Source organism: Enoplosus armatus, chromosome 16, assembly GCF_043641665.1.
Source record: "Enoplosus armatus isolate fEnoArm2 chromosome 16, fEnoArm2.hap1, whole genome shotgun sequence".
Lineage (NCBI taxonomy): Eukaryota > Metazoa > Chordata > Actinopteri > Centrarchiformes > Enoplosidae > Enoplosus > Enoplosus armatus.
In genome coordinates this window covers 11,510,553-11,535,704 of record NC_092195.1, presented here as the reverse complement: position 1 = coordinate 11,535,704, position 25,152 = coordinate 11,510,553, and the positions used below count along the sequence as shown (strand labels likewise).

Sequence of the window (25,152 nt, the reverse complement as noted above, 5' to 3'; positions counted from 1 at the left end):
CGTGTGTGTGCGTGTGTGTGTGAGAGAGAGAGAGAGTGTGTGCACAATTGACAAATGCATGAAACCAATGTTGTTTTTCGCCTAACATTTCGACATACCTTCATGTCAGGCTAAGAGATCACACTGCAGCCATATCAAAGGATCAAATTCAGGCTTCAGACACAAACCATGAACTTCTTACGCTACTCGTGACTTCTGTCGCATGCCAGCAGGTTATCCTGTTTCAAATCTTAGCTGTCCTATATACTCTTCATTATATGAAATGTCAAAACAGGACAAAATTCGCAGTTTGCCAGGGGCACAAGGCCAGTTTAAAAGTGTGACCGGGTCAAACTCAAAAGGGAATAATTACCTCAAGCTGAGATGAAAGTTAAATGAATGCCTTTGTTCTCGATGACTTTCTCGCACTCTCTCCTCACAGTGACCACCCACCAGGAGTTTCACCGACTCCAGACATGAGTCACACCCAAATCCCCACAAAACCAGTCACTCCGCTTCCCACTTTACCTCCAGATTAAAGTCAGACAGTTCTGATTATGACATCCTCTGGATATTCACAGGCAGGTACTTCAGTCTTTTTGATTTGACTTGAGTGGAAGCAACAAATGGGAGTCAAATACCGAGCTCTGCCTCCCATCCACCTGTTGAATTTAGATATCAAATGTACCAGACGGAGGATTAGCGGACCATTTAGAAGATCAGAGAATTGCAGATGAAGGGGATGTGTTTAGGTCGTCTGAATTTCCTGTAGCCAAAAAAAAAAATCACAGACATGATCCCTGCAACATATGTCCATCAACTCTGCTGTCTGGGAAGTGCTACAGGTGCCTCAGAGCCCTCAAGACCAGCCTCCTGAAGCTGTTCAGCTAAATTCAGTTATGCTAATGCTAACAGCCTAATTCATATGTACAGTTTTAAAAAATATATATTCTTCTTGTCAACAAATCCCACGAAAAGACCAACAACAGCTAAAGCCTGACTAGCTTGAGTAGCTTACTCTTCTGTGCCAGAGAGCTCCATTGTTGTCCAAAAACTGTTAGAAACACATCAGTGAGACAAACTGTTGCACTGGGTGACACGTTCCTTCATTACAATGAATATGGGCACTGTAGTTTATTTTGACACAACGCCACAAACACCGTCCTGCTGCTGATACTCCCCAGAGCACCAAATGTGTATTAATCCGCAGCTGAAAATAGTCCCCCCACAAATGTACCCAGTATAGTACCCAGCTGTTTTAGGAAATTACTGAACCTTTTTAAAAAATTAAATATAAAAATTATATATATTTGTGTGAGTTGTATTTTAAAGATTTACATCTTCGGTAGGAACCAATGGGCTTCAATAGCAGCCTTTAAATTTAAATTATTTCAATTTCAATTTCAATTTTATTTATATAGCGCCATATCACAACAAAAGTCATCTCATGACACTTTACAAATAGAGCAGGTCTAGACCGACTCTTTATAATGTTATTACAGAGACCCAACATTTCCCACCACTATTTATTATAACCTTTTTTACAGTCTAGTTTTTCTTTTTAACATTTAGCAGATGCATTACAGTATTCACAAATCTACAAGGATCAAGACGAGATGTTCCTGTATGTAAGTATAATGACAATAAAGTTGAATTGAATTGAATGGAATTGTCAGTGTGTCTATGAGTAATATTGCAGGTGGATATTGTTGGAAGAAAAACGAAAGAAATACTCTATAAGTAAATGTTTTGCGTATGCGCTCTGTATGAACATTTTGCAACTTGGCAGAACGTTTCCTCATTATGTTAACAAAAAACATTTCAGTTGAGATTACATTTCTCTCAAAAATGTATTTGCTGTTGCAAAATAATAATTCATGGAGACAGAGTTGCACTACAAGTTCATGAATAAGACTTTCAGCTAAACATTTAAAGTGTAACAGAAACCAAACTTTGAGTCAAGTTTAAGTCATTAGAGAAATAATTGAGATATATGCTAATATTAATTTTGAAAAAAGCCAAAAACTGATTCTTTACATTGTTTTCAAGAATTATAATCTGGACTTTGAAATGGATTTTAAGAACTGCAAAAAAATGCACTTGAGTGAAACAAGATGTTTTTCAAATAATCATTCAGAGCACAAAGGCATCATCTTCAAAAGGAAACATTTGTCTTGTGTCATGAGTTGGTTTCTCTCTCCATGTGTTTCTGCGTGACAGAGAGAGACAGGGGGAGGCCCTCGAACACTTCCCATGGGGAGACAAGACAGAGATGAGTGTCAGTGGGTCAACTTTGACACATCCTTCACTTCCTCAACACACACGCACACACACTGAGAGATGTATGTAATGTGAAGGAGAGGACCCCTTTAACAAAACTCACAGGGGAACTGTCAGAGATAGACAAGGGCAAACAATGAAACCACGTTCAAACCCCCACCCTCCTGAAGGACAATACAAGGGTCTCTCACACACCACCCTCACCCCTACCTCACAAACAGCCCTCCCTCCTAAAGACACACATTCATAAACAATATCTCTCTCTCTCCCTCACCCCCTCTCCTCTCTAAGGCACAATGGTCGGGTGTCACACACGTCTGGAGCAGAATTAGCCGTCGCTTCCTCTCCCTGTCAGGGGAAACAAAGTCGGCCTTCCTCAGTGCTCCACACAGCTCTATTTATAAACAATAACAAGGCTCGCCCTCCGCAGGGTTTCACCAGACAACGGCTCGCGGCATTGTTTCGAGGGGACGAACATCTGTCTGTGGCTAACCTGCAGACGCCGCGGCTCTCAGTGTCTCTCCGTGACTCACCTTCAAAAACTGTAGCATTTGGTTTTAGCAAAGCCAAAGAAAAGTATGTAGCAGAGAAATGTTTAAAGTTCCCCTCCACTCAAAGATGTGTTTAGCTTATGGTTACTTCTCTTGGACGTTTGAGCTTCACTATACAGAATCATGTGTGTGCAGAGTTTGACACTAGAAGGCTATTTTCACCTTCATCTGCTGAAGAAGGAAAGTTTCTCTGTGCTCACCTGGAAGCCAATCATGGTCAAGGTCAAGTCAATGAGGGATTATTAATATATATTATCTAGATATAATATAATGAAGATATTTTCACAAGTTTCTTGAGTATTAATTCATGTCTGGAGGGGATCTTTGGTTGCAAACAATCTCCCACACACTGTCTAACTTACTAAAAGCACATTTATTTGTGACGTTTCAGTGCTAGACCTTCATCAGGGAAAGGGATTTTTAGAAAAGTGTTGGGCTTTAGAAATAAAATTGACAATGTATTAGACTAGAGAGAAGCTTATTACAAACCACCAGCTTTATCCTTTAATATCAGTCATCAGCTGAGTCAGTCAGGATCTGATTCATTTGACCAAAGAGGAGGAAGTGGGCAGCAGGTTTAACTGATACTTTAAGTGCTGATTTCTCTCAGTATTAATATTCAGAGCTGGTTCATATATTACATGGTTCTGTTTATCTTTCAAGACATTTATTTTCTTTGTACTGAAATTACAGTTTACCCTCATTTTGATCCAGACAAGTAGCACAATTATTATATCATACTGTACAATATTATCTCTGTGAAATAAACACAGCTGACATGAATTGTGACTGAGCAACAAATAAAAATGTTCACTTGTATTGATGATTGTTGTCTTGTTGGAGGTCGGATACCATCAATATTATTCAAGCTGTTAACAGTTTAGCATGACTTTGTTTGGTTAGGGAGTAACTGAGAGTTCCTGAACATGATATCAACATCATCCATCAAAATCACTCTGTCGGCACTGCAGCCGGGCTTCATTTACACTCTCTGAAGTCATGTAGATCCACACAAGCTCTTTGCAGGAAGTCACATCTAAACAAACTGATACAACGAAACACCTGATGACATGTGGACCGTTGTGTAAATATGTACAGATTACACTTAACGCAGAAAATATGGACTGTTTACAGCACTGAATGATGTGATTTTACTGGTGAAATCTGCCTCTAAATTACTTCAAAGCCTGAGCGTGCACACATAACTGAAACCATTTCCTTCTGGTAAGACAGTCTAGACTCAAGTTGTGTCTGCACTGATGACATGTTATTGCTCAAAAAACTAATAAACTGAAATTCAAAACCTTTTTTGATTGAAAAGTGCGAGTGGGCAGACGACATGGAAACGTATCATTTCTGGCCAAAATTTCAGGATAATCCTACATTTAATAGCTAAATAAATGTCTTAATGTCTCCCCTTTGAACTGACCCTAAACCACGGCGTATCAATAGTCAGCGTTTGAGAGGATTTGGCAGCCAAAGAGAGGCTTTTGGGGAGACAAAATTACCTTTTTGAGTTCAATCTCACAGCAATGTACTGATTGAGAGAGAGAGACAAAGACAGAACGAGGAAACGATTCAAGAAAACAAGACAGAGGAAAATATGTGACATCAGGAAATTAGACATGAGAGAAATGAATACAAGAGCAGAGAGAGCAGTGGAGGTGAACCGTCACGGCAACCCTGATTATTTTGGCCCTGAGTTTGAGCTGGTTTGGTGGCCTGATTTAGAGAAGAGGGGAGGAGGAGGGGGATTTGATGATGTCGTGTTGCGGGCCCTCACCTTCAAAGGGCGGCCCCTGAAAGGCCCTACTAATCACAACATGTGATGAGACCGGTAGAACAAAGACAGCCGTGCAGAAAATAACAGCGTGGGAACTCTGGGTGAACTTGAAATACAACAAGAGGACTAACCTCCTCCCCCACCTCCTCTCTCCTCCTAGTTACACACACACACACACACACACACACACACACACACAGTCAGCAACTAATGCGAACGCACACCTGTGTTTATTGTGACAAAGGCTTCAGGTTGCATGAATTTGGATGCATGTGAACGCAACTCCCACTCTCCCAATCCCCAACACACACACACACACACACACAGACGCACCAATAATCAGTTCGATGAATGTGGGAGTGCATCTGTGTGTCTGTCCTGCTATAAGTGTAGCTGTGTACTACAACAATAAGATGAAAACAGCCCTAAGTGCTTCCTCTCATTCATATAAACCAAACAAGGCAGCCTCCTCTCTCTGTGATGACTATTACGCCTTTAGTTGCTTCCCACTGATAAGGATCACCATATTACTGCATGTGTGTGTGTGTGTGTGTGTGTGTGTGTGTGTGTGTGTGTGTGTATGCGAGGAGGTTAGTGATGAACAGAAACAGTACATTCCCTCAGAGAATAAATGTTGGTTGATCTAATTTATATTGCAATATTGTTTTCATGTCTGATGAATCATGATTCTGTGTTTCACGTGCAGCCTTTCGGTTGTGTTGCCTGGAGGGGATATTTCACAGGAGCCATTATTTATAAAAAAAAAAAAAAAAAGAAAAAAAGTGACCTTCACTGACATTTTGAAACACAGTTTTTCTTTTTCAGATGATTGGGCAGGTTGGACGAAATGTCAGTGTGCTGCTGGTACCAACTGGTTTCAGTGTGGATTGCAAACCATGTTAAAAAGCCAACATTATAGACAGGACTGGGCAGCATTGTACCATGGATAATAAAACTGCAACAACTTGAGAAAAAGGTTTTGAGATTTTGGCTTATAAACTCTCTGGTGGAGAGTTAGATGAGAAGATACCACTCTCATGTCTGTACTGTAAGTAGCTTAGCATAAAGACTGGAAACAGGGGGAAACAGCTAGCCTGGCTCTGTCTTATCAACGGTAATAGAATCCACCTACTAGGACCTATAAAGCTCCCCAATCAACACCTTATATCTTGTTTGTTTAATCTGTACAAAAGACAAAGTGTGAAAGCAACAATTGCCGTTTCATGTGGGGTTATGTGACTATTTCTTGGCTTGGACCAGTAACTTCCTTGAGTATCCGCTGGTTGCCTTGCAACTGTTCAGATGCAATAAATAGTCTGGCACATCCTGTAAAATCTGTGAATTGTTGTTTTTACACTTCTGTATCATGTTGATTAGAGAACTTTACAGGTGTTGGTGGACATATTTTGTAACCGTTGAACAGAGCCAGGCTAGCTGTTTCCCCCTATTTCCATTATTTATGCTAAGCTAAGCTAACCAGCTGCTGGCTGTAGCTTGATACTTAGTGAGCAGACATAAGAGTGGTATTGACCTTCTAAGTCTGTGCAAGAAAGTGAAAAGGCGCATTTGCCAAAATGTCAAACTATTCCTTTAAAAACAACATCTGATTTAAAGCCGCCCTATAAAATGACTCTATAACTACAATCTACTTGATGATTACTGTAATAAAACAATCCCATAATGGGCTAATAATAAACAAAGTTCAAAACAAAATGATAAGGTGCTTTAAAGTAACAACGTTTACATGTTACCTGTTGATATGGAATGATTTCAGTTATGTAATAGCCTGTCTTATATCATATTATCCTTTTCTATTGAATGACAGTGTTATCTAAATATGCCACCGTCCAGTCCCAGCAGCAGACCCTCCACATGCAGTAACATGAGCCCTCCATGTATACAAACACACACCAGCAGCCCTGTCAAATTATTTGGGGAGTGTGACCATTATAGGAGCCACCAGTCTTGTGGTGGTGCTGATGTGGAAACTCCAGGGGAAAGGGACGAGGACGGCTTTGACAGCGTTATGGTCTTTTGTTGAGCGCGCTCACAAAGTCCTTGAAGTCCCCACAGCGTCTTTACCGTGCATGAGGTCTCTCTGCGGGGTAAGATTAGACTTAGTGGCTTCCTCTGGTTGCGGCAGTGCTCCCTGTCTCTCCTCCCGGGCTGAGTTAGTATTGGATTACAGGTTCACACGCTCGCTCGCAGACCGCCCGTCGCCCCGACCAATTGCTCCATTCATTCCAGCGCCGGAGACGGCCGTCGGCCTCTGATTGGTTATCAGCGCCGGTTAGGGAACTTTCCCACGGCCAGCGCGTGCTGACAGCCGGCCAGCCACTCCTCATCACCACCGGGACACACACGGGGGAGGAGGGGGCGGGCGTGCGGGGGAGAGTCACGGACCGAAAGTCCATTGGACCGCTGTCAACATTTCTCCAAAGATCCTCTATGTTGTGGAAGATTAATCACTCCGATGTCTAGTGTCAGAAAAAAAACACTGAGATTCATTTTCAGCAAAAGAGCCAAGCTGACAAACACATGCTAATGAATTATAAAAGAACTACAGATAACTTTAACAATATTTCAGAGAAGGAAAGTTGTGATGTGTAATTATTTTATAAATCAACCAATAAAGACACTGCTGCCTTCTGGATGTCTACCTGCTCAATATGCCTACACCTAAGGGGAAATAATTAACAACAACAACATGTCACCATGCATCAGTCCTCTATATGTGGAGTTGGCAGGTTATGCTCCATTTGAGTTGTTAGAAAAATGTAGACAAACGAAAGTATTCTACCAAGACAAACATGATCAGTGTGAAACAGCTGCACAGAAAGCCATTAGCTTGACTTTAATAGGTCAGTTTCAATTAGGGAGAGGTGGCTCAACCCACAGATGCACCAAATCTTTCTTGAACTTTAAACAGATATTGAACCACTAAAAACTAAAGACTGAAAGATCATTCTTGACCCTGGAAGCAGTGGTTGGCTAGACGATCTCATCACAAGCTCCATTCAGAAACTGTTCTGGACCTTTTGATCATATTACACAGTCTTCCTCATCAGACAGAGTTTCCCAGCTGCTGTTTCCAAGGTCAAAAAATAACTTTCAATCTCAAATCTGAAACCACGAGAAGCGCTCAGACATAAAAATGGAGATTTCCATGACAAATTCATAACTCTTTCTGCTGAGGAACATCATGCGATATGATTTGAAAAGCTTTTTACCAAAAAAGTAAGATATTTTGTATAAACTGTCACAAAACATTTCTGCAGAAATTGAGGATGAACCAATATATCTGGTCAGCAATTGCAGTTTTTATAGCCATCTTAGATAAAAACTTTTAAAAAGATTTAGTTCTGGATGGCAAGAATAGTGTCGGCGTGTTTGCTGTTAATAAAATGAATATCTCACAGTAACACCCACAGAGTGAGATGTCTTTGCTTTTTTCTCGTCTCTGACTTTGTCAAAGCGCACTGGGATGTGCTTGGGCCAACTGTGCTGTCACTCAACCCCACAGCCGCTTTGTGATTGGCTGGTTTGCCCCAAGCCCCCGCCCCTGTTGGCCGGCTCCACAGTTGAAATGACACCGTGGGAAAGCTGAGCGCTTCAAACGGAGGCGCTCCGGGCAAACCTGGGCAGACGCACGTCAGACGCAGACACGACCGGCTCACTGAAGGACTATTGTGGACGAATCAAAATGAAAAGGAATCACGACTTTAGCTCCTCGGACAGCGAGCTGGATGAGACTATTGAGGTGGAGAAGGAGAGCGCGGATGAGAATGGGTAAGTTATTTGGCCCTGAAGTGTTGGTTATTTTCTCTTATTCATTTAACGGATAGCCAACATGGACAAAACACCTGTAACTCCAGCTTTAGTATTTATGACAGCGGGATATTGATTGAGCCTCCCTGTTTCGTCTCTTTTAAGGAACATGAGCTCTCCTCTCGGCTCCATGTCTCCCACAACATCAACTCAGGTGCAGGCGAGGAAGAGGCGTCGAGGAGTAAGTAAAGTTATATTAACAGAAAAATCCGATTCTGCACGATGTCCGCAATGTTTTTCTCATGAGCACATATTCTGAAAATAACCAGATCATATGTTTTCTGTGTTTCCTCAGATAATTGAGAAACGGCGCCGTGACAGAATCAACAACAGCCTCAGCGAGCTCCGCAGGCTGGTCCCCAGCGCCTTTGAGAAGCAGGTGAGCAACAGGCGACACCACTTTAATACCACTTATACAGAGTCAAGTCCAAACACATGAAACCACTTTGTTCAGTTGGGCTCTTTTTGGATTATTTATGTCTAATCGGCTCTGTCTGCTCAACACTGAAGGGCTCAGCCAAACTGGAGAAAGCAGAGATTTTGCAGATGACTGTTGACCATCTGAAGATGCTTCATGCTGCTGGAGGCAAAGGTATGTCTGGGATCCATTCATTGTTACAGAAAAACACCTTGGTTCTTACGCTTGAAGAAAAAAAAACATAAACGTCTAGATAAACTTAAAGTGGTCTGGCAGGTTTGCCATTTATATCTGTCTTGTTTTGACTGATTATTTACTCTCTCACTGTCACAAAGCCAGGGGCATATTGATTCATGTCAGACAGAGCTCCTTCAGTTCTGGACTAACTTGTTTTGCGGTTTGCAGTTCAGGTGACTGTTTTAACTCATCTGCTGACTTCATGGCCTCCCCTCAGGTTATTTTGACGCCCATGCCCTGGCAATGGACTACCGTGGTCTGGGTTTCAGGGAGTGCCTGGCTGAGACAGCCCGCTATCTGAGCATAATCGAAGGCTTGGACAGCACAGACCCTCTGCGGCTCCGTCTGGTCTCCCACCTTAACAACTACGCCAGTCAAAGGGAGGCTCACTCTGGCCTGAGTCACCTGGCGTGGGGCTCTGCGTTTGGATCCCCTCCTGCCCACCTGACCCACCCCCTCCTCCTGCAGCACCAACAGGGGGCATCGTTGGCAACTTTACCCCGCAGCACCACCAGCAGCCCACAAACTCCTCTGTCATCCACATCCACTTCATCCACCTCTTCCTCCTCCTCTTCTTCATCATCCTCGACGGCTGCAGAGACTCACGTCCCAGGCAGGCGCAGCGGCAGCGCCACCCCTCACTCAGATCAAGTCCCAATCCGGGTCCCCCCCACCACTGCTGCTCCGACCACCGTCCCGCACCCCGCCTTGGTCTCCTCATCGGCGTCCAAGCTCTCCCCTCCTCTCCTCTCCTCCCTCTCGGCATTCCCCTTCCCCTTCAGCGCCTTCCCCCTCATCTCCCACACCACCACCATCAGCCCCCCAGCCCCAACATCCAGTGTGGGCAAACCCTACAGACCCTGGGGTATGGAGATAGGGGCTTTCTGACTGAAGTGAAAACCTCAACATGATCTACATATAGACTCAACTCACTACCCAGCTGAGCTGGACCTTCAAGGACAAGACTTTTTATTTTCCCAGCTAAGAAAGTACTATTTTTTCTATGATGTTGACATCCCACAGAGGATACACCTAGCTGTAGGATTTTTATTTTCTTGCTAATGTATTGTGTTTTATATAGAAGACAAAAAAAACAGTGAGGAGGGAGAAAACGACTTAAAAGCAACACGAGCGATTTATTGTGATTGATCTCTGTTCCTGCCCACCTCTTTAGAAGTTTCACCCACTGTTGTCAGCCTATCAGGAATGGCTTTTCCAGATGGTCAAGCAGTCGCCGCCCGTCAAGTTCCTGGGCGAAACGGCCCCCCCTTTGTTTTCCCTCTGTGCTGAGAGAGGGCAGGGGGGTGTGAAAGGGGGGCTTGAGGTGGTTGAGAGTCACCCCCTTTTTACAGCATTTTATGGGGCGGAATAACCGAAACCAGGTGTTTGTTTGACTAAATACTGGGAACAGAAGTTAGCTACCAGCTTGGTAGAAATAAACTTAACCATGATTTACCCTCAACCTCTGATGCTCATGTGGCGCTCCATTGTTTAAGCTTGCTTCCTCAAGTTATGTTTCCTCTCTACAGTAAATGTTAACAATTGAGGTTTTTAACTAGTTTCTACCAGCTCCTCCACATTTCTTATGTTACCGATGCTTGGCAGATTTTTATCACCTTGTCTACAAGTTATTTTCTTGTACCTGTTTAAAGTAGCAGCATTATCAGTCTGTAATTATCAAGAGGGAGTTCATTTGTATCCGTCACAGCAGTTGCAGTAAAATGAGGCAACACAATTCAGTTCTTTTTCATTTAGTAAGACTAACTCCTGCTTTCCACCTAATATTTTGGTGTCTCCTGGTCACTGAGAGTTTGTATATTTTATGATTGTTCAAAGCACAAGCAAACGGACAAATCAGATTTCTCAGCTTTTCAAAGTTCAAAGTTACTTCCCTGTAATAAAAAGAGTTCAGATAAATCACCTGTGGCTTTATCAGCGTATTTGTTACGTGTGTGAGTATGCATTTGCATGTCTGTTTGTTCAAGCGTGTTTGAGAGTGTGTGTGTGAGGGTATGAATGTGTTTTTGTGTGCATGTATATGTGTGTTTGCTTATTGATGCCTGCAGTTGTTTTTATGTATGTATGTTTGTGTGTGTGCGTGTGTGTGTGTGTGTGTGTGCACTCGCGGTACGTGGCGACGCCTGGTATCAGATGAGGCTGGTTGTTTCTCTCAGCAGCCCTCTGTGTGTGCACAGGAAACCATTAACAAGGAGGGGATATCCTGGACAATAGCAGCCCGGCTGGCCCCATGTGCTGCGTGGGAACAAGAGGAGGAGGAAAGAAGGAGGGAGGGAAGGTTGGAAGAGGATGAAGAAGGAAAGGAAGGAGGGATGGAGCACAGATTGGGATGTGGAGGGAAAGAGGGAAGAAAGAAACAGGGGGATCAAAGGAGAGAGCAGGAGAGAGGGACTGAAAAACTGTGAGAAAGGAAGTGTGCAGAGAACAGTTTTGTCCCTTTGCCATCGTTTCAGCTCGCACCAGCTGCACCTTCTGTTCTCGCCTCCTAAATGCTGTCCTCTCTTCTGCTTATCCAAAAGTCTACTTACTGGCCAAAAATATACCTCACTTTTTCATTTATTTCTCTAAAATGTCCACTCTCTCTCGTCGTTCTCTTTAACCTTTTCCCTTTATTACTGAGGATGATGCAGGGCCAGGTAGTGATGTAAGCTTCACTTCAGCCAAAACCACAAGGCCAATGAGATCTTTAGTTGAGACAACTTGTCTGTTGTCTCCCCCTGCTGGCCATAAATGATACTTCATCAACTGAGACCACAATGAAGTATTATTCTGTTATGTTAAGTAAAAGTCCTTCATTCAAAACTTCACTCGGAAAAATGCACCTAAAGTATCAAATGTACTAATGATGCAGAACGACACCTTTAAACCTTTGAAAGTGTTATATTATTATATTATATCATTGGATTGTTGTTATTGATGCATTAACTTGCAGGCAGTATTTTAATGTTGAAGCTTATCAATGCATCATATTTTATAAACGGATCATTTGTTTTTCAATCTGAAAAATAACCAGTAACTACACTGTAAAACATCACACAGAAATTTAGTGTAATCAGCTTTGTGTCATTAACTTATTGTAAATACGCTGTATAAGTTGTATTCATTTCAAGTTAATTCAGCTCATAAGTCTAGTTTTCATTTGCAGACCATGTCAGAACTTATAAACAGTTTAGCAGTTTACCTGACTTGGTGAGTGATGAATTGAATGACCACTGAGAGTTCACTCAACACATCAAATTACACTGGGGAACAATTTGAAAAAGAAATTCTGTTGAGTAAGATTTTTATGCTGATTAAAACTAAAATTGGCATGCTGATTCCAAAATTGCAGTCAGTTTTTTTCTAGCACGTCAAGTTTTTTCTCCACAGCTTACCCTCCAGATAAGCAAAATTCCACTGATTAGCTGTAGTAAGACTTGCCAGCTGATTACGATTGGACTCATCTACAGCTACGTGGCAACTTGTTTGTGCAGTCACAATTGAGACAGTGCGGTGAGAGGTGTGTGCAGCTCCCAATAGGTCAGTACTATCACACACATATCTGTTAAGTACAGTATTTTTCATATTTTTTAAGAAAACGGGGATCCTATAGTTCAAAAACTTGACGTGATAGAGAAAAACTGAGATCAGTTTTGGATTCCTCACCCAAAAATTAGTTAAAAACAGCTGTCAGACCTAACTCAACAAAAATTGTGTTCCCCAGTGTTATCTTTCTAAAGAAACATGATCAGCATTTTAAAAGACTTCCCAGCATGCATTGCTTGAGAGTTAAATGCTTCAAGCCCAGAGTCTATTTTGTTATTTGATAAAAAACAACAATAATGGGAACTTGTTGTGTGTCTTTAATACATGCGAAGATAAGTCATGGTTGTTTAATTTCATAACAGTGAAAACAATGTGAACCAGGTTGAAGGTCAGTATTGAAATCAGTGAATTTTCCTATAAAATATTGTGGAGAAGTATACAAAACACAATATGGAAATACTCAAATAAAGTACAACTACCTCATATTATACGTAAGTACAGTTCTTGATTAAGTGTACGTAGTAACATTTCACCACTGGCCAAGAACTTGGTAAATTTAAAATCAGTTTTCTTATACCTTTGTTGATTTAAAAAGAAACATCCTCTAACGAACAAGTTGTGTCACACGCTCTCTCTGTAATTATATTATAATATTTGACGAGCTGAATAATAGATTACTTGATTGTAGTCTTTGTAAAGCAGACAGTTTGATTTGACATAGTATGAAAAGCACAGGTGTAATGAACACTGTTACCAGTGGCTCTCTTCCATTTAAGTGGGTCAGTAAACCGTATCAGTGAGCCAACATCCACAATGGCAACTGGTAAAGCAAAATGGATTGCAGCCCTTACTAATAATATTAATTTCCTGTTGTTTTTGTGCCATATTATGTAAAAAGAACATCTGCCTTAAAAATGGTCAATTGAATCTTTGGATTTTGGAAAAACAACCAATTTAAAGATGTGAACTTGGTCTCTGGGAAGTTATGATGGGCATTTTTCATTATTTTCTGATCTTATAGACGTTTACAGACCAAAATGAATAAATTATTAATCGTAATAATAATAGACAGATTTAACTGGAAACAATCATCGATAGTTGCATCCATAATAATATATGGTACTAATCTGATATATTGAATGCTGCACTGGACACATGATTGATGACAGGACCTGAAAGAAGTCACTCTTAACGCCAGTTTCATTCACTGAACCCCAAATCTTTATTAACCACTGCTTGCTCACAAAGATATATGTGGAGAGGGGGAAACACACAAATGGACAGAGGAGAGAAAGAGAGAGAGAGAGAGAGAGAGAGAGAGAGAGAGAGAGAGGCAGGTAGGATAGTCACTGTAGTCTGTGGTGTACTTGTGACAGCTGTTACACACTGTAATGCGTTGGTTTTATACTTCACCGGGTCAATATCACATGGCACAAACGTTCGGTTACATCTACCCGCCCTTTCTGAAATACACACACACACACTCACACACATCTATGGGCCTATAGTGCGTGTGTGACCAACAGGGTTCAACCTCAGGCTTCAACACCCCTGCTTACAAACAATTCGGATACTTTAATACACTCATATACACCTTTACGGATGGCAATACTGTGTTCATGGGTCATTGATGCAGCGATACCGGTTATGGCTTCAATATCTTTCCTGTGCCGTCCTTTCAGCGGCATTTTACAGTGTCTTGGAGTGAAGTGCAATGATTCTAAGTAGGCGCTGACGATACTGAGCACTACTCTAGCCTCTATGAAATGGAGAAAGGTGGAATTTATTTGTATTTTCTCCAAATGTTTCAAAGATTCACAGATTTTTTTTTCGCGCTCCAGCGTTCTTCAGATGCACTTTAACCTTAGTGGTGTTGTATATTACAGTAACACGTGATTGAAATGTGATTTGGAAGCTTGTTTCTGAGGAATATAAGAGGCCCGCCATTGGTCAGGGATGTTACGTGAGCTTTCCGGTGCCAGATGGACAGAATTTAGCAAGCTCCTACCGAGCTCTGTGCTATGATTGGCTAAATGCCTGCCCATGTGGATAGCGTGTGAGTGAGTGCTTCTACAGTATGTATATGTATGTGGAGAGATGAAGGGGTTGCAGACGGAGGGAGGGAGTAGTAGGATGGGCTCATTAAATGCTATTCTCCTGTGGTACAGTCACCATCTACCTCACAGGAGTGGATGTGCAGCGATGGCTTGCAGTCCCCACAGGAAGCAAACTGTCCCCTTTCCTTCTGCCAGCTTTCCTGCACATGTCCCCTAGCTAATTGGAACATTGGCATAAACCGGATGGAAAATCACACCGACCAAACACAGATCCAATTTTTGTTTTCCAGATCTGCGCGGTCAAATGAGCAAGCGCTCACTTGAAGGGACGAGGGAACGGAGCCAGGATGCAGGCCTAGTGAGGACGCAGCCAGTCACAGCAAACATCAGCTAGCTGGCAAACTCACAACAAACACCTACGCCTGAAACCATTCTCAGGCTGAAATGAACAAACATGAAAATGAACAAATTATTACATCCATATATATGCAAGGAGAGGAAACTTATATAGAAAAAATGGCACACTGCAATCAATACTTTTGCTGCTTGTATCGTACTGTATATAACAAAAAAAGAAGTATTTACAAAAACCAATACCCACTGTCGCTTGTCAATTTGATTTTTTTCTTTTCTTCTCATTTGAAACGGAGCAAAAACATTCTTTTTTTGGGAAGAGTGGGTGAGAGACATTAATTTTTATTTTTTTAATCATTTTTCCTTTTTTTTGTCCACCCCCAACCCCATTTGAACCTCCCACTGTCTCGGGGTGGCGTCTCAGGCTGTGGTAGTTTCATAGTAGTATGGGGGAGTATGGCGGGGGGGGTGGAGAGGTGGGGACATGTGGGATAAGGTGGGGAGAGGGTTGTTCCTCAGGGTCGGGATGTGGTGAAGGGGGATTTTGGGGGTGGGATGTAGAACCTGTTGGGGCTTCTCACGCTGTCACTTCTTCTCTCAACTCCTTGTTCCTGCGCACCTCCTGAGCACGCCTCTCCTACAGAAAACACAAACACAGATTGAAGAGGTCATTTTCAGCCCCTTCCTAACATTTGGTTCTTGCTCACTTCACTATTTCTCTTCTTTGACCTTTGCAGAGACGACTTACTTCATTTCCCCTTTTTCTGCCTCCTGTCCTCCTCTCTCCCACTCATATAATTCTTTATCTCCCACCCTCCACACACAAGATTGCATCTTTGTCTAAGTCAAACCCCTCTAGGCTTCCTATTTTTCCATATCTTCTCCTAAAAGTGCTCCATTTTACAGAGGTCAAGCAGGTGCACCAGCCCTCTTTACCCTTTTCTTCCTTTGTTTATCATTCTCCTGTCACTTTTTATGAATGTTCCCTTCCTCTCCCACTGGCCCCCCTTTTCACCAGGAGCTAGTTGCACCAGCACTGCCACCACCGTTCAGACTTAGTCTGTAACTTAACAAAAAGGAGATTTACGCACCTCAATTTAAAACCGGTTGCACCACACAAACTAGCTGCCTCTTGCGTAGCTGTTACTGAATACACCCAGTGACTGCCTGGAGTAACTGTTACGTAGCTAACTGAACCGCCTGACAAAGCTAATGTTAGCTTCCTAATGTAGCTAATGGAAAAGGGCTGACATATCTGACCTGACACTTGATCAAAATGCTGTTTAATAATGATGTAAACTGGGAAGATTTTAAATTACATTTCACAAATAACATTATATACCTCAAATTACAAAACATCAGACTAAATGACTAGCTATATAGCACAAGTTACGTCATAGTTAGTAGCGTAGCATGTTTCAGCTGTGATGCTGCAGTGACTTCCTGTTTACATAATTGATTGCATCTGATTGGATGTCACTAAAGATTATTTCTAGCTACTGGTTTACACAATACTATATACTTAGACTTGGTTTAGACATGTTTTAAGTTTTAATAGTTCAACCCAATTTACAGCAGCAAACTACTAATTTGAAACTAGCAAGTAGAAACTTAGTGATGAATTTACAAATAGCTGTTACAACCCAATCTAGGACTGTGTTTTTTGGTGTCTGGTCAAAATGTTCAGGGGGACATGGGACTTATGACCTCATTATATCTAAAATCATGGCTACACCCTGCTCCTCACCCTCTCCTGAAGGCGCTCCATCATGGCAGCCAGGTAAGCCTGCCGGTTCTCCTCATTTTGCTCCATCTTCATCAGGAGCTTCTCCTCGGCCATGCGGCTGAAACTGCTGTTCTCCTCCATGGCCTTCAGCAGCACGTCGCGCTCGTGGTCTCGCTTCTCGGCCAGGGCCCGAAGTACCTGCGCCTCCTGGGACTGAAGGAGGGAGAGGAACGGGCGGCAGAGAGAATCACTCAGAGGGCAAGGGTCGATAGCGAGACACTGATTTACTGAATACCATTCATTGATTTTTCTTGAAATTTAAACATTAGCTGGTGCAACTAATCAGACTCACACATTAATGTTAAGCATAAAAATGTCTGGACGTAAGGGAATTTCTCTCCTTGCCACCTTCATCCTCTCCTTTCGTGTACTATAATTCATATATTATACTGTACGTTTGACCAGCAATATTGGACATCTGGTGTTAAAAAAAGTGGGTGATTGATTCATTGGTGGGTTGCTGGAATTGTCAGCTGCTGGATTGACTGCATTGACATTCAAAATCAATGTGATGCAGGAATTTGCTATTGTCAGATTAGATTTTTCACGGCGGTTTTGCGGCTGCAGTAGTCAATGTGACGCACAATTGACCAAACAACCAGAAATCAAATTAGATGTCAGGGGGAGTCAAATAGATATAACAGCATACCAGTAATGTGTGAAATCTCAGGGTTGAATGTCTCGCTTTGGAATCACAAAAAGATTTATTGCAGCCTTTTGTGGCTCTTGGCACTTATTGAAGCAAAGTAATGCGTGGCAGCTGGGTGCAATGAAAATGATTGGAAACATCCTTACTCTCCTTCTGTCTTCAGCTGCCTCCAGTTTCTTCTGGATGTCCTCCAGGGAAAGGTCCCTCTTTGGGGGGCTGGTGACGCAGTGGGCAACATCAGACACAGGGGAGGACGGCTTCAGGATGACCTCAAAGGCCTGGCCTGAGGCTCGCTTGTTAATGGGCTTGATGTCCATGTCTGTGTGCGTGTGCATTAATGAGAAAGGAAGACAGACAGAAAAGGCCTTTGTTGTCTCCGTATGACTTTTTATTCAAGTGTGTTTGATAAAGAAGATAAAAAATCTTCAGTTTGATTGCTTCATACCTTCAAAGTCACCCATGAAGTTTTTGCGGGCCTCTGGGTACAGGCAGGAGCAGATGAGTGAGAGAACTGAAATCTCCTTCATCTTCTCCTTGTAAGCTGTGGAGGTAAACAGCACTGTGTGTTAGACTTACAGCAGCATGTAAACTGAGTGCACTGCTAAAACACACACACACACATAGACAAAATATCATTAACCTCCTAACATACAAGAAGAAGAAACATCATTAACCCACTTCTATCTCCACAGGAGGTCCTTGATGTAAATATCCAGATTTGTAGAGGAATAATTATTCATCAAATCCTCCAAAAAAGAAAACCTCATCAAAGGATGTCTTTTGGAGCTGAACTGCCCTGGGTTTTGTATGCATTTTGTGGCTTTTGTTTTCACCAAGCCGGGAGGGGGGCAGGATGGATGTGTCCTTACTTGGCCTAATTTCCCCAACAGCCACGATGCTGCTGTCCCCACAGGATTCTCCTCACATCATTAGCTATGCATTTCATTTTGGTCTATTATTTATTAATGCAGCCAGACCAACGCCCTATTGCCTCCCAGCCGTTCTGTGGCTAACGCCAAAAAACATCAGAGATTAGTTTATGCTTTTCAGGTAATTTGGAAAGCAAAGAATCAAGGATTTGTGATAGATGTTGGGATAATCTTTGGATGTTTCTTATCTTCTTTGTCTGTGGTTTATGGATAGAGGCTAATAGCCAAGGCTTTAGCTTATCAGCATAACACAGCAATATGACTGTCCACCCCTGGTCCATTTATGGTCGAAAAAGTTAATAACACTGAAGCAAAGCTGGCATCAAATCATACCGGCTGTATCTGGCAACCTGCGTCCTGCTCTATAGGGAGGGACAAAGTGCTCCAAAGAACAGCCAACATTGTGTAACCTTGATTTTTGTTTTTTATTCCTGTGTTTTTGGCACCTGCTACTTCGTAATATGAGCCCAGAGTTCAGCAGCAGTCCCTGCAGGGAGAACGGCAAAAATATCTGCAACACACTGCAGGTTGGGAAATATTCTGCTTTTGCACATGGCTGCTGTGGTCTGTCAAGGTACACTGCCTCAGAGTGGAGATTTGCATGCCGACTGTCATATTAAGGCATAATCCATCACCCAGAGCACAGGGCCTGCAGGGCTGAAGTGTGCCACATTGATTCATGATTTGCAGCAGGCTACAGTAGCAAAGCCAGAAATGAGATTTACTGTGAAAGAGCTTCTCCATGGTGCGGTATGGTGTACAGTATGATTAATCCAAATCCTCTTCCTTACTCATATTCCTCACTCTCTCTTTTTCTTCTCACTGTCTCACTTTCTGCCCTGCAGACTGGCAGACGCCACAGTAATGTGATCAACTCTCAGATGTATCTCTCACTACTCTCAGATGGCCTTGTTAACCCCTTCCCTGAGGAGCAAGAGAGAGACGGTGAGCACATGGCAGGGGGTGAAAAAAACAGAGAAATTCTGGAAGAAAGAGAGAGGGGTTTAGTAGGAATGGAAATGAAGGTGGAGTTTGGTGGAGAAACAGAAAATAATGAGATTTCTGGAGAAAATGAAGATGGAGAAAATGTTTGGCTGTTGGGGTGGGGCTTTACAATCATGGTAACATCTTTCTGATTTAAACAGAAATCACAGACAGGAGGATTAAAAACCAACAAAGGGGGCAGCCCCCAGTGGGACTTGCAGCTGCCATCAACTGCCCCCAGGACAGCCTAATGGAAGCTGTCACCTCAGGTGGATAGCACTTTAATTTGTAACCAGCGGACTGCACCATTTCTGCTGACAAGAGAGGGGGAACGGGGCTTCTGGAGAGTTGTCACAGGCTCATTAAATGCTGTGTATATGTCAAGACCCCCAGCAGCCATTTTCTCCCACACACAATCCCACTCGCCAGCTGAAGACTCAGACAGTTAACAATTCAGTGGAGCAGGTAATTTGGGTTAAGTGCTTATTGAGCAGATCAGCAGAGATTTTTGTTTAGTGGTTGCCAAGTTCTGGGTGGGGCCTTTCCTGTGTTCAATAATGTTTTCAAACTGAGCATTTACGTCGAGATTTCTAGTTTAGACTAATCTGCAGATTATTTTCTCGATTAATTGTTGGGTCTGTAAAACATAAAAAAAAACTGTGATTTTCCTAGAAAGGCAGAAAGGTAATGTCATAAAATGTCTTGTTTTCGCCCAAAACCCAAAGATATTCCATTTACAATTATATAAAACACAGAAAAGCAGCAAATTCTCACAATTGGGGAGCTGGAACCATCAAATGTATTCCATTTTTACTTTACAGATCAATCGATTATCAAATAGTTGCATTTTCTGTTGATCTTTGCAGCTCTCTTCTACTTTGTTTAGTTTTATTTGAGGTGAGAAACTTGGTTTTTACTATGGCTGCAACAGAGTTAATCTAATTTCTTTGTTATCTTGGAAGATAAGCGCTCCCTGTGAATTGAAACAGCTCTCTAACTCAGAGCCATGGAGATGTTTCTTTTATATCCCTAATCTAAAATATATGAGATTCTCTAATGTGCAAAAATATGAAATTGCAACCGTATTTCTCCTGAGAGAAAATATCTTCTCTTTCTGTAACCACTGTAGTAATAAGCTCGTTCCCAGTGGAACCAGGCACATAAAAATGACAAATGAGCAAGAGTGACTTTCCACAGCAGGAAGTGTCCAAACGCCAGCATCTGTTCAAAGATATTGACTTTCAGACATGCTGGGTCAGCTTCTCGTGTCAATCTGGAATGAGACAGAATAATGTCAGACAGAGAGAGACACCACTTTAATGCTCCCACTCCACTCCAGCAGGCTGGTTTCAACCAGTCAGCTCTGCATCCTCTCAGAGAGCTGCTCCTCCTGTCCCGACCACAGACACACACAGCCAGCAAACTGCACTTCCTCTTCCAATCCATCAGCCAGAGAGCACAGATCATCAATATCTACCTCCTCCCCCGCAAGCATCCCTCTCCACCGGCACCTTCTGCATCCCCAAGCCTCCGTTTCATCTGCTACCGATGTAGTCTCCCTCTCAATCTCGATCCCATTTTCTCTATGTCTCTATTTTCCTCCCTCACTCCCTGCATCTCCTGGGAGATTCAATTCTGCGCAAACCGCCACACCTCTGTTTGGTACTTTTCTTCCTTTATTTCTCTCTTCCTCCCTGCCTTCTTCTTCTTTTAAAGGTACAAACTTTTACAACAACAAGAATTTAAACAATTGGCAATGGAGTCACTGTGAGCATAAAGGCACAAAGTGAAAAACATATGAAAGATGCTGTTGACCAGGCTATGAGCAAAGGCTGTCAAAATGTGACCCTGTGTGTCACAGTGTTTCCTGCCCTCCTGGCTCCGATAACCTCGCAGCAGAATGGGCTTGGCATCTGTGTTCGGCACATACTGGCCCTTTACAGCCGGGCCCACCGGCAACAATATAATCACGACATCATGGCTTCACAAAATTGGCTATTCAAGGAAAACATTATGACACCCAGATGATCAAGGGCAGTCATTTGACGTAGGAGGGATGGGCTGGTGGCAGGTTTTTCCTAAACCGCACCCTATGTCCATATAAGGGGATCTGCAACTAAAGATTGTTTTGAATTAATTGATAAATCTTTTGGTTTATAAAATCTCAGTTTCCTAAAGCCCAGAGTAATGTCTTCAAATATCTTGTTCTGTCTGACAGTCAATCCAAAAACCCAAAGATATTCTGTTTATTGTCACATAAAAACAAGATCATTTTTGTTGCCTTTTTGCTTGAAAAATTACAATTATCCAAATTGTTGCCTCTTAAATTTCTGTCCATCGGCTAATTGATTAATCAGCCAGTTGCTTCAGCTGCAGATCATATAATATCATCATCAAAATATCATCATCAGCTGAGCTAGGGCGCTAAAATGTCTGAACCGCCGTACCCCGGATGTTGATTGTCACAGGTGATGAACAGATCATGAGCGTATGGCATACCATCACCGCTGGATTGATGTCACCTCTTCCTTTAAGCGCAACAGTCATCTGAACCAGTAATGGTGAGTGTGCTGCATTGATCGATGGGACTCCGTGATAAATCCAGATGAATTATGAGTCCAGGAGACGTTGGAGCTTCATGCACACGGGCCATTACGACAGTAGTGATGCAGATGATAAGATGAGGGACATAGCTGAATTTGGACATGACTAGTTGCTTGAAAATTGATGGTATGATTGTCTGCGAGGCTTCTGTTTCTGTACACAAAGGAATTGATTTTAGGGAGCAAGCTGAATGACCACACCTAATTGGATATGACAAGTGTGCGCGATAAGGATCAGTAAAAGTGCTTAGAGGCCTTAATGCACACGGGAGTGGTTCTGAGCACGAGTTTGTTTGTTGGATAGTTGATATGTCTTTAATTTAGAGGCTTTAGGATGCCTCTGTCCTCAGTTCTCCTCCAAGGGATGACAAAAATCCACAAATTAACATATATATATATATACAGGGGTATTTATCTTGCCTTACAGTCCTGCAGGAGTAAATGTTTATTGACCCATAAAACCGTGGTTATTTTTTCTCCTTCATCTCAGAAGTATGAAACAGTAGAATTAAATTCCACGTGTGTTTTTAAAATACTAAGAGCCAACATGAACTCAACGACCTGCCGGGTGCTGACTGGCATGATGACTGCTTTCTCCCAGAGTGTCTGCTCCCTGCCCATCCCATTCTGCCTGTCCACAGCTCAAATCATGGAGGAAAGAAGAGGAGGCGGAGGAGTAGGAGGAGGAGGGGGTGGGGGGGTGGGTAAATATAACAGTCAGGGTTTAGTGGCCGGTGTCCCTCAACGCAGACACTAGGATCCTTACCACTGTCTGTCTGCATGCCCCTCCATCCGTCAAGTGCCTGGTCAACCAGAAAACAGACTATCCCCTGGACTGGCCACACACACATTGCACTTTCCAGCCTGCACACACACACGCCCCTTAAAGCAAACACACTTTAAAGCATAAAGCCTGCAGGTCACATCCAGTGCTCATAGACAGCTGAACGATATGTTCAAATAATCAATATTCAAGCCTTGATGTGTAAATTCATAAGCTGACACAAATACAAGGCCTGCCACCATGCCGTAACATGCAATCTCATTTTATTTCTCCATATATTGCCACATTATACTATTGTGGCCTGATAATAATACAGTTATGGAACATAATAGGCCACATCTACAGTCTATAACCCTCCTAATAGGATTGGAGTCTGATATTTCTGAGACGACGTTCATTTTCATCGCCAGTCATAAATTCTTCCCTCGACTGCAAAGCAATTCTGGAAAAGGATGCTCTTTTTTTCATCCTCTCTCTCCCTCTGTCTCCCTCTCTCTCTCTCTGTGTCATTCATGCCTTTAGCGGTCACCCACAAAATTGGTTCAAGCTGGCTTTACACTACAGCTACATAGGATGGCCCAGTTTTTATAAGGAGATTTGTCACGGTGGAATATTTCACATCCTGGAGAGCGGCAGGCTCGCTTTGAAGGGACCGGAGATGTTGGGTGGGGTCGCTGGCGCTGCATTATGCCGCACGGCTCTGAGTCAGGCAGTAAGGGGCAGGTGCGGCAGGCAGGCAGCGACAAAATGCTGCTGTACGAGGAAGAAAAACATCGCCTTTCTTGTGTCGACATGGATTCATTCTCTTTAATTCGCTCACTTTAAAACTGAATAAAACAAATACTGCGTCACTGATAACTAAATCGCACACTTGCTCATATTGATCGGCACTAATCTGGATTTAGGATCACACAAAATCCAAAAGAAGACTCTTATTTGCTTAATTAAAGATAGAAGAACAAGAAAATGTAGCTTCAATTATAGATTAAACTTGTATTAATTCTATATTAGTGACTTGCAGAGGAGTTTGGCCGCTCCCTCTCATCAACCCTCAGCATCCTTTTGTGCCATGGGTGTCGCCACAGCCTCTCAGCATCCTCAAAAAACCTGCGAAGCCGCTGTTATCTCAGAAAAAAATATATTAAGTGCAAAAACTCACCGACTGCGGTCTTGGCCATTTATGTACGATGGTGCCGGGGCGGGTTGACCGGAGGAGTGTGCGTCGGTAGCTGGATGCTGTATCTCGTGGTGAAGGGACTGCTGGTAAGGCACTGAGTCAGCAGAGACGGGGGCTGCCGGTGCGCCTGGTGGTCTGTTATGAACTGCGTCAAATCAGAGGCAAATAACTACAACTAAACCGGAAGTATGCAGACCTAGCCTTCAGAATAAAAGACGTAAACATGTCCCACTGTGAATACATGGATTGACAGTTTTATGTAAGATGTATGATAATAAGAGCATTACCTACTCTAATATCATGAAGACCGAGTCATTGTATTATTTGTTTTCACACACAAGTATTTGTTTTCACATTCCACCAGAGGGAGACATTTTTTTTTGGTGAGGTTGGCTCATGTTGAGTTAAGGAGGTTTTCTCCAAGGTACCCAGAGGGAGATTTAGCAGGGGATAAATAGGCAAAGTCAGTGCACTCTTTATTAAACCCCATCTTGATCTTGAGGAAAACTGATGGCTTTCTCCTAACCGATTGTAATCTGTGTCCTTTGTTTATCATCTAATTTTTTAAATTTTTTTTTTAAAAAGGTGCTATTTAAATGTAGTTTTAATACAGTAAGATATATCCAGCTGGGCTTCCTTGTACTTGTGCAGCTCGACCTCCTGGCAGAGTTGTTGTCGTTTTGTGGTATTTGATAAAGCTGTCCAACACATTGTGTCATTCCCCACAACACACCCAAACATTATACATTACGATGCACCATCTTTTAAAAGGCTTTATTTTGAAAGAAAATGACGGGAAGTCTCAACATATAATCTGATTGGCTTGACACTGGGTCAGTAATGAGCGTTTATGTGCCCCGAGAGCATATTAGCTACCATACTCCCTTGACGCGCCTCTCCCAACCAAAGGCCTGACAAATCCAATGTCCCCTTGTATTGGAGAGTTCAGGCCCTCAACAGTGTGGGTGTTTCCCTCTTTGTTTCATTGGTGATGAGCAGGTGCAGCACGTCCACACTCTCTGCTCATGGTGCTGAAAGAGGAGGAATCACTCTTGAAAGGATAACATTTAGATTTACTTTATTTTAAACATTTTCATAAGGTTTTTGGTTTGAGGTTCCTCACAATCCTAACCATGCAAGGTGATGCCATTCAGAGAGAATCAGGTTGACGCAGAATTACAAGCAGTTGCCCAGTCTTCGTACAGCCTGT

General features: G+C 42.6%; 2 protein-coding genes across 5 annotated transcripts; one reads left to right on the top strand and one right to left on the bottom strand.

Annotated features, from left to right (window-relative positions):
* Window positions 1–8,229: 8,229 nt before the first annotated feature.
* hey1 (hes-related family bHLH transcription factor with YRPW motif 1) lies at window positions 8,230–10,996 on the top strand. Of its 3 annotated transcripts, none has more exons than XM_070921582.1 (6): window positions 8,230–8,382; window positions 8,527–8,602; window positions 8,717–8,800; window positions 8,932–9,013; window positions 9,294–9,609; window positions 9,700–10,996. In XM_070921582.1, exons 1-6 carry the CDS (start codon window positions 8,297–8,299, stop codon window positions 9,962–9,964), a joined length of 909 nt encoding a protein of 302 aa, XP_070777683.1. In that variant the 5' UTR covers window positions 8,230–8,296; the 3' UTR covers window positions 9,965–10,996. The 3 variants fall into 3 exon arrangements, with proteins under 3 accessions (XP_070777683.1, XP_070777684.1, XP_070777682.1); XM_070921583.1 differs by having other exon boundaries at window positions 8,717–8,808; window positions 8,928–9,013; XM_070921581.1 differs by having other exon boundaries at window positions 9,294–10,996.
* A 4,611-nt stretch (window positions 10,997–15,607) lies between these two features.
* Window positions 15,608–23,943, bottom strand: stmn2b (stathmin 2b). Of its 2 annotated transcripts, none has more exons than XM_070921519.1 (5): window positions 23,925–23,943; window positions 17,901–18,006; window positions 17,612–17,792; window positions 16,778–16,969; window positions 15,608–15,667 (listed from the first exon to the last, which is right to left on the bottom strand). In XM_070921519.1, exons 1-5 carry the CDS (start codon window positions 23,941–23,943, stop codon window positions 15,608–15,610), a joined length of 558 nt encoding a protein of 185 aa, XP_070777620.1. The 2 variants fall into 2 exon arrangements, with proteins under 2 accessions (XP_070777620.1, XP_070777621.1); XM_070921520.1 differs by having other exon boundaries at window positions 17,612–17,784; window positions 17,911–18,006.
* Between the last annotated feature and the right edge of the window lie 1,209 nt (window positions 23,944–25,152).